Here is a 14,016-nt window from a genome sequence, read left to right as displayed (position 1 = left end):
GTGAATTATAGCGTGTGTTTAAGATAAAGTGACTGTGTAAATTAAGTGTATTGCAAAGTTGTATTGAGAGGGAATAAACTAGTTTTATTTAAGAAAGGACTTGTGTCGCTGAAATTTCATCGGAAATAAATTATACGGAAAATTAACAAACGAACAGAGACGTAACAATATTTAAGATCCAACACACTGTAATTTAATATACACCAGACAGGCAACAATGCTAGCATTATATTATTATTAAAATAAAAAGCTATGAAAATTATTATGGGCCTATTGACAGTAAAAAACTTTAAAATTTCTTTGATATTCAGCTCACTTAATATAAACTAACAAGTAATATTACTAATTTTCTTAGTAAAAGTAATGAAATTTTTAGGGCCTGATAATAATAAGACATAAATTTCAGTCCATCTCTTAGCTTTATTTTTCAAACTAGAAGTTATCCGAAACTAATGGTAGAAAAATATGCTACACACATACGTATTTGCTTTTGTTTACTTCTTCTGTACATGTTGCTGAGTAACCAAGATGACGGAAACAAAAATGTCATGACAAGTTGTTTTTAATACACATTTGTTTTTGATTAAAAAAATAACTTCGAGCATGAGTATTAGGCCTATTTGGTAGGCAGTCAGCAAGTAATTGTCAAAGGTCATACAATTAAAAAGATAAAAGTATTGTTTATTATACATATAATTTATTTTATCTTATAGTTATATGGAAGAAATTTCATCTCATATTGCTACTGCTAGGCTGAATAGGTCTTATTGTTACTGTTAGCGATTTTATGTCTCGCCTGACATAGAAATGTTAATCTTAAGTTTAATCTTGTAAATAAGCACTGTAAACCTGTTATTTATCGTTGGGTTAAGCGTTCGCATTAAAACTGCTTGCCTAAAATCAAGTTTGGCAGATCAAGAAAATACTTGTAATTAGATAAAGTTTTAACTTTAACAGTTTACAATCATATACGTTAACAATAACACTATGTGGTGATCTACATTTAAATGATTCATGGAAGTGGATATGCTGAGAAAAGAAGAACCCGTACCCATTTGGACAGTTAGTGGATTTGGTGTGCAGTCAAAACAGAATCATACTATGGTGAGAAGCTGCTTAAAACATTGTAAAAATATTTCTCCAAAGTTTGGTTGCCATCTGACTGGATCTGGTATCAGTTAACCATTTTTATATAGTTACTTAATTTTTCCACAGATGAAAATACTGTAAATTATCCTATAGCACTACATTAAGTTGAACTTATGTAAATGACAAATATTTTAATTTTTCCCAATCAGAACTATTTTAATTAGCTTTTTTGCCAAAGTTTTAAAAGTAAAATTACCAGCTGACTATTTTTATTTGTGTAAAAAGTATGTTTAAAACAATTTATCTGTAGAAATCCAGGTTCATTAGTTAGTATTTATAGATAGGTATATATTGCTAAGACAGTAATCTCTAATGAATTTTGCAATTAACTCCCAATCACTTTTCTATAGATTTAAAATTTGTAGTACAAACTGGAATGTTTTACTTGCCTCATCTGATGAGTAAACGTTTTTATGTCTCAAGCAATTAAAATCCGTTAAACATACCAGTCAGTTAAGAAAGATGTATTGACTTTTCACAAGGATTCTAATTACTTTGCAAAACTAGACCAAACGTAAATTAAAATTTATTTTTTAAATGCAAATATGAAATCAATATTTTATAATAAGTGGTGAATAATGTAGTAAAAAAAGTTATTTTTTTAGTGTTGATAATGTAGTCTGTTAAATTTCATATTTATCTTTCATAATTGCTCTAGGTTTCAAAGCCACCACGAGCTGGAGCTTTTATAGAACGATTTACAAAACCAACATCATTTCGGAAATTTTATGAAAGAGGTGATTTCCCAATAGCTCTAGAGCATGATACCAAAGGAAATAAAATAGCATGGAAGGTATTTAGTGTAACTTTATGTTGTATCTAAACAGGTTTACTCCACAGAGAAATATTTTTCTTTATATAAAGCTGAGATGGGAATTATGAAAATATAAAAGCTTTAACATAATATATATAATTTTTTAGATAACTGTTCTTACTTAAAGTTTTGTTACTAATGTGTTGCACTATTTTTGTTAAAGCATTTAAACACAGAAAGGTAGGCCATACCGGTGCTATTCCATCAATCCATTATTTTGCCTATTTGTGTGGATTAGACAAATTTTAGAAAATGCAACTTATCAGTAATCTTTATGATATAACATAGCATATAACATTAAAGTAAAAAAGGGATCTGTTAGACCATCAAGGTTGTCCCATACACTAAACTAAACTATACTTAAAGCCAGCCCTTACTAGTTAAATTTTTATTAAGCCTTCCCTTAAATTTGCTGCTGTCACCACATTTCAAGGTAATAATTCCAAAGGTCAAACACCCTGTTAGAAACATAATACTGTCTTATCTGAAGATGACTACTGTATTGCCAATATTTATTATATTATTCTCACCATTAAGTATGAAAAAAATATGATTCATCAACAGTATCAATTCCCTTAACAATCTTAAACACCTCAATCAGATCCCTCTTGCTCTTTTTTTAGTTACAACATAGCGGTTCATAGCTCCATCTCTTGACTGATTTGAGATCTAATTACAGCCATTGCTGTTGAGGATTCCCTTTTGTTTGTTTTTTCAACACAAAACAATTTCACAGATCTTAACCTTTCTAGGAATCATCTTGGTAGCCCTCCTATGAACCCTTTCCAACAATTTAATGCCCTTCTTAAGGTGAGGAACCCAAGACTGAACAAAACAATCTAAATGAGGCCTAATCAGTGACCTATATATTGAAATTATACCCTCTTAAACTTATATTCAGTATTTCTATACATACAACCTAAAATCCTTTTTTCCCTAGCACTAGTAACAGCACACTGCTTAGATGCTTGAGAGATAGATCAAAGAAAATAGCAAGGTCCTTTTCTTCCACATCATTGGTCAGATTATTCCCAACAAAATTATATCTATAATTTAAGTTATGATAACCCACACATGAACTATCTTGCATTTATTATAATTAAAAGCCATCTGCTTTTTATTCAACCAACTCACCAAGTAATCTAAATTATTTTGTAAAGCAATAACACTTTCATCAAGCCATCCAAAGCCAATACCTTAATATCATCAACAAATTTAAGCAACATATTTACTATTCCTTCATCTATTATTGATATAAGTCAAAAAGAGCAAAGGTTCTAAAACTGAGCCCTGAAGTCTCTCACTTGTATCATTAATCCAGTGTGACTGAACTCCATTTATAACAACCCTCTGCTTTTTTCCATCTGGCAGTTTTCTATCCAGTGTGTCAACTTATCCCTCACACCTATGGAGATTATTTTTTAACACACATTTTATATGACACTTTGTCATATGCCTTCTTAAAATTCAGATACACCAAATCCACACCCTTATCCTCATTGATGTAAACAGTTACCCCCTTAAATGTCAAAAGATCAGTAAGGCAAGATTTTCCACTAGTGAAACCATGCTGACTATCCATCAAAATTTTAAATTTTGTTAAATACAATGCATCTTTTATCAGACTTTCAACAACTTTTCCCACTACTGGTGTAAGGCTAATAGGTTTGTAATTACTTGTACAAGTTTTCACACTTCCCTGGAAAGGAGGAGTAACATTAGCCAACTTACAATCTTTGGGCACCTGCCCACTATTCAAGGACTAAATATTTATCTCATGGTTCAAATGTCTAATCCTTAACCTCCTTGAAAATCTTTGGAGAAATGTTATTTGGCTAATGAGCCTTATCATCTTTTAAACTTCCCAATTTTTTAAAACAATATGATCGTCTCGTTCAATCTTGTTTACACTGCTCAGGATGAGGAATATTGCTTGAATCTTCATTAGTAAAAGTTTTAAAAAGTTGTGTTTAGTAACTACCAGCCATATCATAATCATCCAAAATGAGCTTTCCTTTATCTTGCGTAAAAGGCCTTACTACTATCCTAACAATTTGCTTACTTTTAAAGAACTTCTTAGTATTCATTTTTAGATATTCAGTCAACTTCTATGTATTTTCATGTTTTCTTTTCGATTGCCTAATATCTTGTTTGATCAACTTTCTTGATCTTTTATAATCCTCTAAGTTTCCTACCATAGCAGTCAATTTAAATGTCTTAAAATTTAAAAGTAATTTTTTTCCTTGTACTTTTTGTGAGCCAACCTAGTCTTTTACTTGCATTGCCATTTTTTTATCTATAAGGAACATGTCCTATTTAAAATTATATTTTTAAAGATTTTCAACATTTGATCAGCATCTCCAATTAATTCAGTTGTTCAAGTCACAATAGATAATTCTTGTTGCATCCTTTCAAAAGTTTTTTTTTGCAACATGTAACTAACATCATTTTACTTTTACTTTTGATCATTATATACAATAAAACATCAAACCTTATTAAGCAATGATCACTTGTACTCAGAAGCTCCCCAATCTTTACACTCTCAATCATTTCTGTATAGGAAGCTTACTATAACTGTAAAATAGCATTGCTCCTAGTAGGTTTTTCTATCAGTTAGTGAAAAAACTGTCCTGAACAGTTTCTACAAACCTCATGGTTAGATTGTAACATTTTCTAATGTATATGCTTGAATTTCCAATAACCAATAATTATGACTTCATTAATAGCTGAAATATTAATCTCACTGTAAATTTTCAAATTAACAAATTTTCACTTAAAGCCTTCTCCTATATCTGCTAACAGAAACTCAAATAGATTCAATCTCCTTGTTATTATCTTTGATATCTACAACTTCAACAGGACATAACTCACATTTTACATATAAAAGTCACTGTTCCCCTCTCCTTATTACATAATCTATGACCCTGTATTTCAAAGAAATTTCTGTTTTCAAAATTGTTTACATTTAATGAAGTTTAAGTTATTCCCATTATATCAATATCCTTCATTCTGACTAATACTCTAAAATGATCTATTTACTGTGGTAACAATTTAACCTATCCTTAAAACTGATTATGTACTTTGTTTGTACACTATGCTTTTTGTCCATTTTTTTTCTTTCTGTATTTTGTTTATTGTGGCACAAACCAATATCTAGCTCTGTATTAAAGCTGTCCTTACAGCTGAGTTAGTGACCCTTGCAAACAAACCTATCCCTACCCTATTTAAGTGTAAATCACCTATTACAAAAAACTTTCTATCTTTCCTATCAGACTTATTTCACAAGTCCAACTAGCCAATCTGCTTGTCTTTACATATGTAGTATGTATATGAATATAGTATACATTTCTGACTTCTCTGATATTAATGTATTTATTTTGAATTTATTCTTTATTCTGTATATGTGCAGATTTCACATGACACATGGTTGAGAACATTATTAAGTTGATTTGTTCCTTTATTGTTCTAAAAGTGAATAATACTTTTTCACCTGGGAAGAATATTGTGCAATACAACATATTGTGTAAGAAAGGTGATAGCAGTGTCCTTCAGTGGTTATTCAGGTAATATCTAGAGATTGCAACCCCATCTATTTTGAAATGAGAATGACCAGTCAGGTGGACAGTGCTGATTGCCCTGGATAAATGTGAGTTGTTTGCATGCTGAAGAACATTACATTTGGTCAGTATATTTTGGAATATCATTTCAATTGGTCTAGTCAGGATGAGAGAAAGAGCTAACCACTGAAAGTATCCAGTCAGAGTGACTGTTCATCATGTTTATGCAAGCAAGTATATACAGTGTATTTGTTTCTAAGACTATACGCTCAGTCTCATTGTTTTTTTGTTACAACCACTCAGTTAATAAGAGATCTGGTATTAGTTCATAATGATGTCTTGAGTAATTCTCCTGTTAACTAGCAGAACTATATGATATAATTCTAAAGTGGATTGGTAGGAGAAATTTTCACATATATTAACATTAGCCTAGCATTCAGCCCTTATGACTCATTTATAATCTTAATCAAGTTTAGGAGTATCCCTGACATAATTAAGGTATGACCATTTTATTTAAATGCTTTATAAACCTCCTGTATTTATCAATTATTTTCTATGAACTAAATCAGTCATTAGCCATTATATGCACAACAAAGACTGCATCACTGCTAGCACTCATTATTGTCTTACCTGCTCGATCAGATATGTTCCTCAACTGTGCTCCTGTTTACCCCACAACTTATTCTATCCACATGCCATAGCAAAAAATCACTTATAACTATAACTTTCTTAAACATTGTATTACTATCATTATCTTTCTCTTGTGTTCATGTTATTCACAGTTCCTCATTAGCACAAGCTAAATGTTAAAACCTTTTATTTAATACTATGTTGTAATGAGAATTACTTAGAACCCTGATACTATTTCTTTCTGAAAGTCATTTTTAGATACTGTACCATTGCATACAAAAGCTTAAGTTCCTTTTTTAAATCCTTCTGTCATTTCCTAAAGTTTATATTTCTCCTTCTCTTCACTATTTGGATAGTTTCCAATTTCTCCTCTAACCTGTTGCACATTTTCACTACTAGCTTTTTTAATACATGCCAGTCCCAAATTCTCAAATAAGACCCACCCTTTGCACCTTTTGCATACTACAAACTGTGAGCCCTTCACAACTACTCCACTCTTAACCATTGCTGTCTGGGAATGAATAATCAAAACTGTTAATACTATAAATACAAGTAACTTATTAACAACACTGTTAAGCTTAACATTTGAAAATTAAACATGTTACACAATTTTATCATTACTTTAAATTTACAGTAAAGTAATTAAGTTGATCCTTAAAATATAAAAGTGACAAATAAATAGTCTTTAGATAATATTTATGTAGTAATAGAATTTAGTTAGCTTATCTTATATCTTACCGATAAGCCGAATGGATGGATAGGTTATTATCTGTTTGTTGTATGACAGATACAGTTATATTGTTGCATTGTTGTTCTTTTATTAGCAGATTCTTTTAACTTAAGTGGTTAAAGCAGTTCAAAGTCTAGTCTAGTCCATGTAAGACTAACAAATTATTTCCTCCTTTAAGTTTATGTACAGGTTTGTACACTTTGTAACTTGTTCTAGGCCTACATTTACAGTTATGCTATCTCCATGATACTAACATAAAAGTCACCTTACTTGTACAACTCCACAGCTAATTGTTCAAGTAATTGAAAACAAAACTCTGACAAAAACATTATGTGATTGATTCATTTTATCTATGCTTCACTGGTTCAGTCTGCAAGCTTATTTAGCCAATTAATGAATGAGAGGTTCTGAGAAATACCTAAAACAAGAATTAGATTATAAATAAGGGTGACAGAGCCACTCATTCATTAATATTCTCAAGTATTCTAGGACTAATGTGATTTTAATTGAATGCACTCTCTAGCTAACAACTAAATTACAACAGAAAATATTGTTACGCCTCTGGTCGTTAGTTATTTTTCCGTAAAAATTCTTTCCGAAGAAACTTTAGCGATACAAGTCCTTTGTTAAATAAAACTGGTTTATTCTTTATGAATACAACTTTGCAATACACTTAATTTCCACAGTCACGCTATAACAAACGCTATAATTCACAACGAATGACAAACGCGCTCGACCCAATAGTACGTCTCTATCTCTGTCTGCAGTTCAATTACATTGTTGCCATCACTTCTTGGCTGTCTTATATACAAGAATACCGTACATCTAGTAAACACTCGAGGCTTCAGGAACCTTTGAGAATATGACTTGTTACTAGCGTCACGTGACCCCCGCTGTCGTAACAATATATAGCTTATAACAATATCATCATTATTTCCTTATATGAATAGATATGAAAGAGAGAGTTTTTTGGTATATTACATTTCCTTTTTTAGGTTGAGATAGAGAAGTTAGACTACCATCATTATCTTCCACTGTTTTTCGATGGCCTGTGTGAGACAATACACCCCTATGATTTCTTTGCCCGGCAAGGTGTTCATGATATGTTAGAACATGGTGGCTCAAAGATTTTACCTGTTATACCACAACTTATTATTCCTATTAAAAGTAAGTTCAGTGTTCCATCATATATGATACTACAAGTTTTCGATTTACTAAGTGTTCAAAATTGATATTGAGAGTACCTTATCTTAGAGGATCACATCTGCTATTTAATATATGCAATATATTTTGTTTTTTCAGTTTGTACACATAGATTTAACCTTATGTATAACCTTTTAGAAAACACATCCATACGTAAACTATTTCAAAATAACTGAACTTGATTATTCTCTCAATTTGCTATAACTATCATTTAAGGCTCTCAATAAAGTTGCATAAATGTAATTGATATATGATGAATTCTGAATTCGTTAATGAACTTCCAAAAGTTAAAATTATTATTGCAGATAAGACTATTAGGATTAACCTATATATGTGTCCAATAATCAAACTAGATTTTAAAATTTATAAGTGTATGTTTGCACTTTTTATTTTTACTTGTAAGTTTTATTGTTACAAATAATCATTTAAAATTATTTCAGTATCATGACATTACTGTAACGCAAACTCGTTAACTTATAAACTTAGAAATAGTCAAATAAAATGTCAGTGAAGAGTAGCAATAAGTATGATTTTAAGCTCATAATGTGGAATTAACATACAAATTAATGATTTTCAGGCCTTTCTTTTGTTAGAATATTTATTATTGGCAAAATTTTGATTCCTGTGCTAGTACCTTCAACGAGCCGTATAACACTTTTAGGAACATAGCAACAGAACAAACAAAATATACAATCTGTTGTTAAAAAACAAGAACACCTATTTAAGTTTAAAATTACACATGAAAATACAACATAGAAATATGTATTAAAGTAAATATATTGATAATTTAAACAAATACAATTGAATGATTGCTTTTCAATTAATTTAAAATAATGGGTTTATTGCTATCAGTATTTGTATTTTTGAGATCATGTTATTCCAAGCACTTTTAAGTGAAAGTTGACCATGGTTTTAAGTTAGTCTTGAATTTTGAGTTGAAATCAATGAATAAATGAAATTTATACAATAAACTTAAATAGAAATACTAAAGTCTTTAAAAATTTTACTATTAGAAAATAAAGAAATTCTAATAAGAAATTCTTGAAGCAAAAGATGAAATTGATTGGAAATAAAATAAAATGTGATACTTACTTTGTAATTATATTTCTAAATTTCTGTGATTCAATCTCATTTTCGTTAAATACTTTGAACACTCAAAATCACAAGGTGGTGTATGTCACATTTAAATATTCTGCAGCATCTAGTGAGATCTGTAGAATTGTTGTAGTTCTATGAATCAGAATTATGATTTTTGTAACCAATCAATTGATAGCCTATATAATGTTGTATTTACATTTTATTGTATTTTCAACCACTTTAATCTTTTGCTTTAGGTATATCTTATTTGACTTCTTTTATATTCTGAGACTATACTTTCTAAAAGTTTTTTTAGTCTTAAAAGTAGTCTGTTTACAAGTTTTGAGTGAATTCCTTTCAGTCTTTTGCCTTCCATATTTTTCCTTTGTTACAATAACTTTTGTTATTATATTTCTTATTTTCTATGGTTTCTTTCTGTCTGTTTAGATGCTTTGAACACTCGAAACCCCAAGGTGGTGTGTGATACACTAAAGATCTTGCAACATCTAGTGAGATCTGCAGAATTGGTGGGGCAGGCTTTGGTTCCTTATTATAGGCAGATCCTTCCAATCCTTAATATATTCAAACATAAAAATTGTAGGTATTAAGCAATTTATTACTGTTTTCTGTAAAAGCCAAATTTATCATTTTTATGACTGTATCTTTCCTTAACTAAAATTATGGTTGTATAACACATGCAGTAAACAAACATTTTAATTATCTATGTGCTTTGTTATTTCAAAATATGTCATTTGTGTAAGGTAAAGATAACAACTCAAAAGAGTTCCCATTATTCAGATACATTATTGTGGATTAACTATGAAAATATCTACAGTTTGTAACCCATAACAATTTTTACCCCAAGAGTAACTTGTTTTTAAGTATTATTTGTTATAATGCAAAAGCTATAGCAGAAATGTGTATATCCAAAGGTAAGTCCAGAACATTGTAAGGATATTCCATCATATCTTTAATCCATTTTCTATTCAACAAACAAGTGTGTAGACAGATTCATCAATAATTTACCAAAAAACTAAAAAATGTTAGCATAGGAAATCAAAAGCTATTGTATTTAATGGTATAATAGGACCAGTTTTATGTGTTAATCAATTTTACAATGTTTATTTGAAATTTAGCAAATCACATTACTCATTTAATATGTCAGTATGTTAAAGAAAACAAATTTCAGCTGCCTTCAAAAGTTATTATTTTCCTCTATATAGTAAATACAGGTGATGGGATAGATTACAGCCAACAGAAGAGAGAAAACATAGGAGATCTCATTCAAGAAACTCTAGAAGCCTTTGAGATGACTGGAGGAGAGCATGCATTTATAAATATAAAATACATGATTCCTACATATGAATCATGTCTTCATAACTAGCTGAGTTTCAAGATTATGTACAAGTTTCAAATTTATATTAGAAAAAATAATTCCTAAATCTTACATGTTACAAAATAATCATTCTTTCATTTGATATGTTGAAGTACTTGTATATTTTATGTATATGTTCAACTGTTTTTGTTTTGTTTTTTAATTAAAGATTATAATGTTAGTTGAAAAGTAGTTAATTAAGATATGTACATTTACAACCTGGCATTTGTAATTTACTTTCTATACTACTTAAAGAAAAAATTCTGTTTTGCATATTCTTATAAAAGATTTTAGAAATTGAGCTACATTTGATTTACATGAAAAGCTTTAGACATTTTGAAATGAAATACTGTTTGTTTCCGTAATTTTTATTTTAATAAAATTTCTTTAGTTATATTTTGAAAAACATTGTATTTCCATATTGTTTAAATCAAAACTTTTTAGTTATTTGTTGAAAAACGTTTTATTTCTGTGTATAGTTTTTCAGATACACTGATTTTCAACAGAAAAGTATCAAATATTTTCAATATACACAACATAAGCTATAACAAAGAAAAGAAACAAATTCAAATTAATAAAAACAAGATCTTATTGCTGGAACTTTATTAAAGGCTGCACTTGTATGCCTTTTAGAAAAGTTGAAAGCACATTTAACATCAGAGTTAGACAACATCAAGAAGTCCATAGTGCAACATTGCACAATCCTAGATTACCAATGTAAATTATCATTCCAACTATACATTCAAAGGAGATAAACTCCAACTTGTAGTAACTGTAGAAACTTCTATATGACTCCTACAAGTAAGTACAATCTCACTCCAGGAGGACATGATGCATGACATAGAAACAGGATCAAGCAAGTATAAGCCTTTATAGAGTGATCATTTTCATATGTAACCTGGGTATACGCTAAAGGATAAATTCAAATTTACCAGAATATATTTCATTAATGATATGTTCTTACTAGTTATGGAAGGATGAAGCATAGCCATTCTTTCAACAGTTACAACATTCCTATTTCTTATCTTAGCACCTTCCTATGTCTGAACCTTGAAATTAAATGATATAAGACTGAAATGCAAGTTTAACATACTGGGCTATGGGTTTTTTAATTCACTTCCTTAAACTACATGTACAATTCCATATGAGTTAAACATACATGACAAAGGCTAACTTTATTCAGCTTTTTAAAACCCCATCAGCAAATTAAACTAAACAAAATAAAATAAGCGGATTACACAACTGAATAGAATATTAAATCAATCAACAAAAATATAAAACATAGGCCATGTGCAAAATTATAATTACTACATTTTAAATAAAATCACAATAGAATCATCAAATAAGTAATTGATACATTATAAAGTAACAAAACAATACATAAAGCTAATATGGAATGAGTAACTGTTTGAAACCAATTAAAATACAAAGTTCAATAAAACACATTATAAATTGATTTATCTTCTTAAAATAGGCTGCCCAGTAACATAGCAGCATGTCTGCAGACTTACAAGAGTAGAAACCAGGTTTCTAGATTCTCACTGTCCCTATCTACTATCTAGCGAAACCACAGCCAAGGGAATGGGCTTGGAAAAAGTTAATATAGATCAAAATGTAATAATTCTTAATGAATAAAACTGAAAAAATCACAGACTAATGAAATTGACCAATTGCTTATTTAAATATAAACTATGAAAGGAAAAACTGCACAAAACTAGATCGAACAGAGTATTAAATAAACTGTAATATAAAACACAACCCAGCATTAAAACAATTACAAAGCAAGAGGAAAACAGAATTACCAAAGAATCATAAAATTGTAAAGTTAAAGAAAAAAATACAAAATGAATTTAACAACAAAAAAAAAAAAGGTGCAGAATTAACAAAATTTAATCAGCTAGATAACGTAGAGTATAATTTGGATTCAAGGTAAAACAAACGATAGAAATTAGTTCAGGATAATGAAATGGAGATACTCAGGTAACTAAGGTTTACATAAAATAAAGTAATCGTAGTTGATAAACATAAGCCAACTGGAAACAAAAGTGATTAGGTTCTATAAACTAAAATGGGTGATACCAAACAAGTAACTGGAAAAATTGTAAGCAGTTATAGAATATCGTCATAAAACTAAAAGTAGTAACATAAATTTAAAGTACATAGTTTCAAAGGTCACAAGAAGGTATAAAATTAGAATAAACTTTTTTCAAAGTAAAACACGATAAACATTATTCTTCTAAAGAGACGAAAAAATGCTTTTTGTTTTAATGTCATTGGCATTTTCAAATAAGACATTGTTCTTCTGTGTTAAATTAATACTGGCACTTGTCTGCCTTCCTTGGCCTAATCGACAACTTGTACGTTACAATTTACAACACTACTGCCATCAGTTGATCTCTGAAAGCTCTAAGTCCTGAGAAAAGGGCACAGAGGCTATCATTAGTATGGATCTGTCAGGTATAGTGATCCAAAGACTGAAGTGTGTTTAGGTGGCTCCCACAGTGGTAGACTGGTAGGTAGTAGTTCATCTGGGACTCAAAGGAAAGAATGGGAATTTTTCTTCGTTCAAGCATTCTAGAGTCTCAAAAATGCCATTATCGGATTTGAAGTCTTCTGATGAGTTTGTAGATGTTTGATTCAGACATGGAACATTGTTCTATAGAGCAGCAATAGGTCTTGGGCTGCCTTCACCCATTTTGGTGGGACCTCTGTAACAGTGTTTGTTGCTGTAGTGGCTTTGGCTTAGGTGACGCAGCACTACTTTCTAACATAGTGATTGCTGTTAACACTGACGAAACACTTACTTCGTCCAAAAAGGTCGTGATCAGATTATTGGCTTTTCAGCCAGCTTAATATGCAATGGGCTTATTTTACTCACTCTTAGGTAAAAGTTATTTCCCCAAGAATGCATAACACAGGTTCACAGAATATGAAAATATTCAGTATAAAGTAATTCTGATTTCTGTAAACGTGATTGAGTTCATGAAAGAAAAAGACTGGACACAAATGTGCAATATACTATGGAAACAATCTTTGTTTTGCACAAACAACAGTGTTTGCATTTAGCACAATTGGCAACTGCTTGTACTGGAATGTGCAATTTACTAGAATTTGTTACAGACTATCTTTTCTTCAAGCTTATATATGTTATTTCAGACTGATGAAAACCATTTATGTACTTAAATCCACAATGTCTTACTTTCCCAGGGTGACTTGCAAAACCTATGACTCTGATCATTCCAATTATAAAATAACTTCAATACGTCACCTGACTTACCAGAGGTAACCACCATCTACATTTATGGTTAACCTTACAGTCATCTTTCTCGAGAAAAGACAAGATGTTACTGTAGGTGAATGACAGAACAATAAGTGGCTAGAAAAACACACATATTTGCCTGTAATTCTTTGAAAAATTCTAAATTAATAGAAGGACTTACCAAACACATATGCTAATATACTACCTTTCTCCTCCTCTTTA

General features: G+C 30.1%; 1 protein-coding gene across 1 annotated transcript; it reads left to right on the top strand.

The window, feature by feature from the left end:
• The first annotated feature begins 496 nt into the window (after positions 1-496).
• On the top strand, positions 497-10,994 carry LOC106465793 (parkin coregulated gene protein homolog). Its single transcript, XM_013926025.2, has 5 exons — positions 497-1,104; positions 1,808-1,942; positions 7,876-8,047; positions 9,608-9,757; positions 10,384-10,994. Exons 1-5 carry the CDS (start codon positions 1,015-1,017, stop codon positions 10,542-10,544), a joined length of 708 nt encoding a protein of 235 aa, XP_013781479.1. The 5' UTR covers positions 497-1,014; the 3' UTR covers positions 10,545-10,994.
• Positions 10,995-14,016: the final 3,022 nt, after the last annotated feature.

The sequence above is a fragment of the Limulus polyphemus genome, unplaced genomic scaffold (assembly GCF_000517525.1).
Source record: "Limulus polyphemus unplaced genomic scaffold, Limulus_polyphemus-2.1.2 Scaffold2053, whole genome shotgun sequence".
NCBI classification, from domain to species: Eukaryota; Metazoa; Arthropoda; class Merostomata; order Xiphosura; family Limulidae; genus Limulus; species Limulus polyphemus.
Note: the sequence above shows the minus strand (reverse complement) of the source record. Positions and strands in the feature narration are given on the sequence as shown.

What these genes read in the sequence shown, in the direction of transcription:
- LOC106465793 (XM_013926025.2), top strand. Translation starts at nt 1,015, where the DNA reads ATGGAAGTGGATATGCTGAGAAAAGAAGAACCCGTACCCATTTGGACA. An exon ending in ACTTATTATTCCTATTAAAA is followed by an intron (nt 8,048 to 9,607) that starts GTAAGTTCAGTG and finishes CTGTCTGTTTAG; the next exon opens with ATGCTTTGAACACTCGAAAC. An exon ending in TATATTCAAACATAAAAATT is followed by an intron (nt 9,758 to 10,383) that starts GTAGGTATTAAG and finishes TCCTCTATATAG; the next exon opens with TAAATACAGGTGATGGGATA.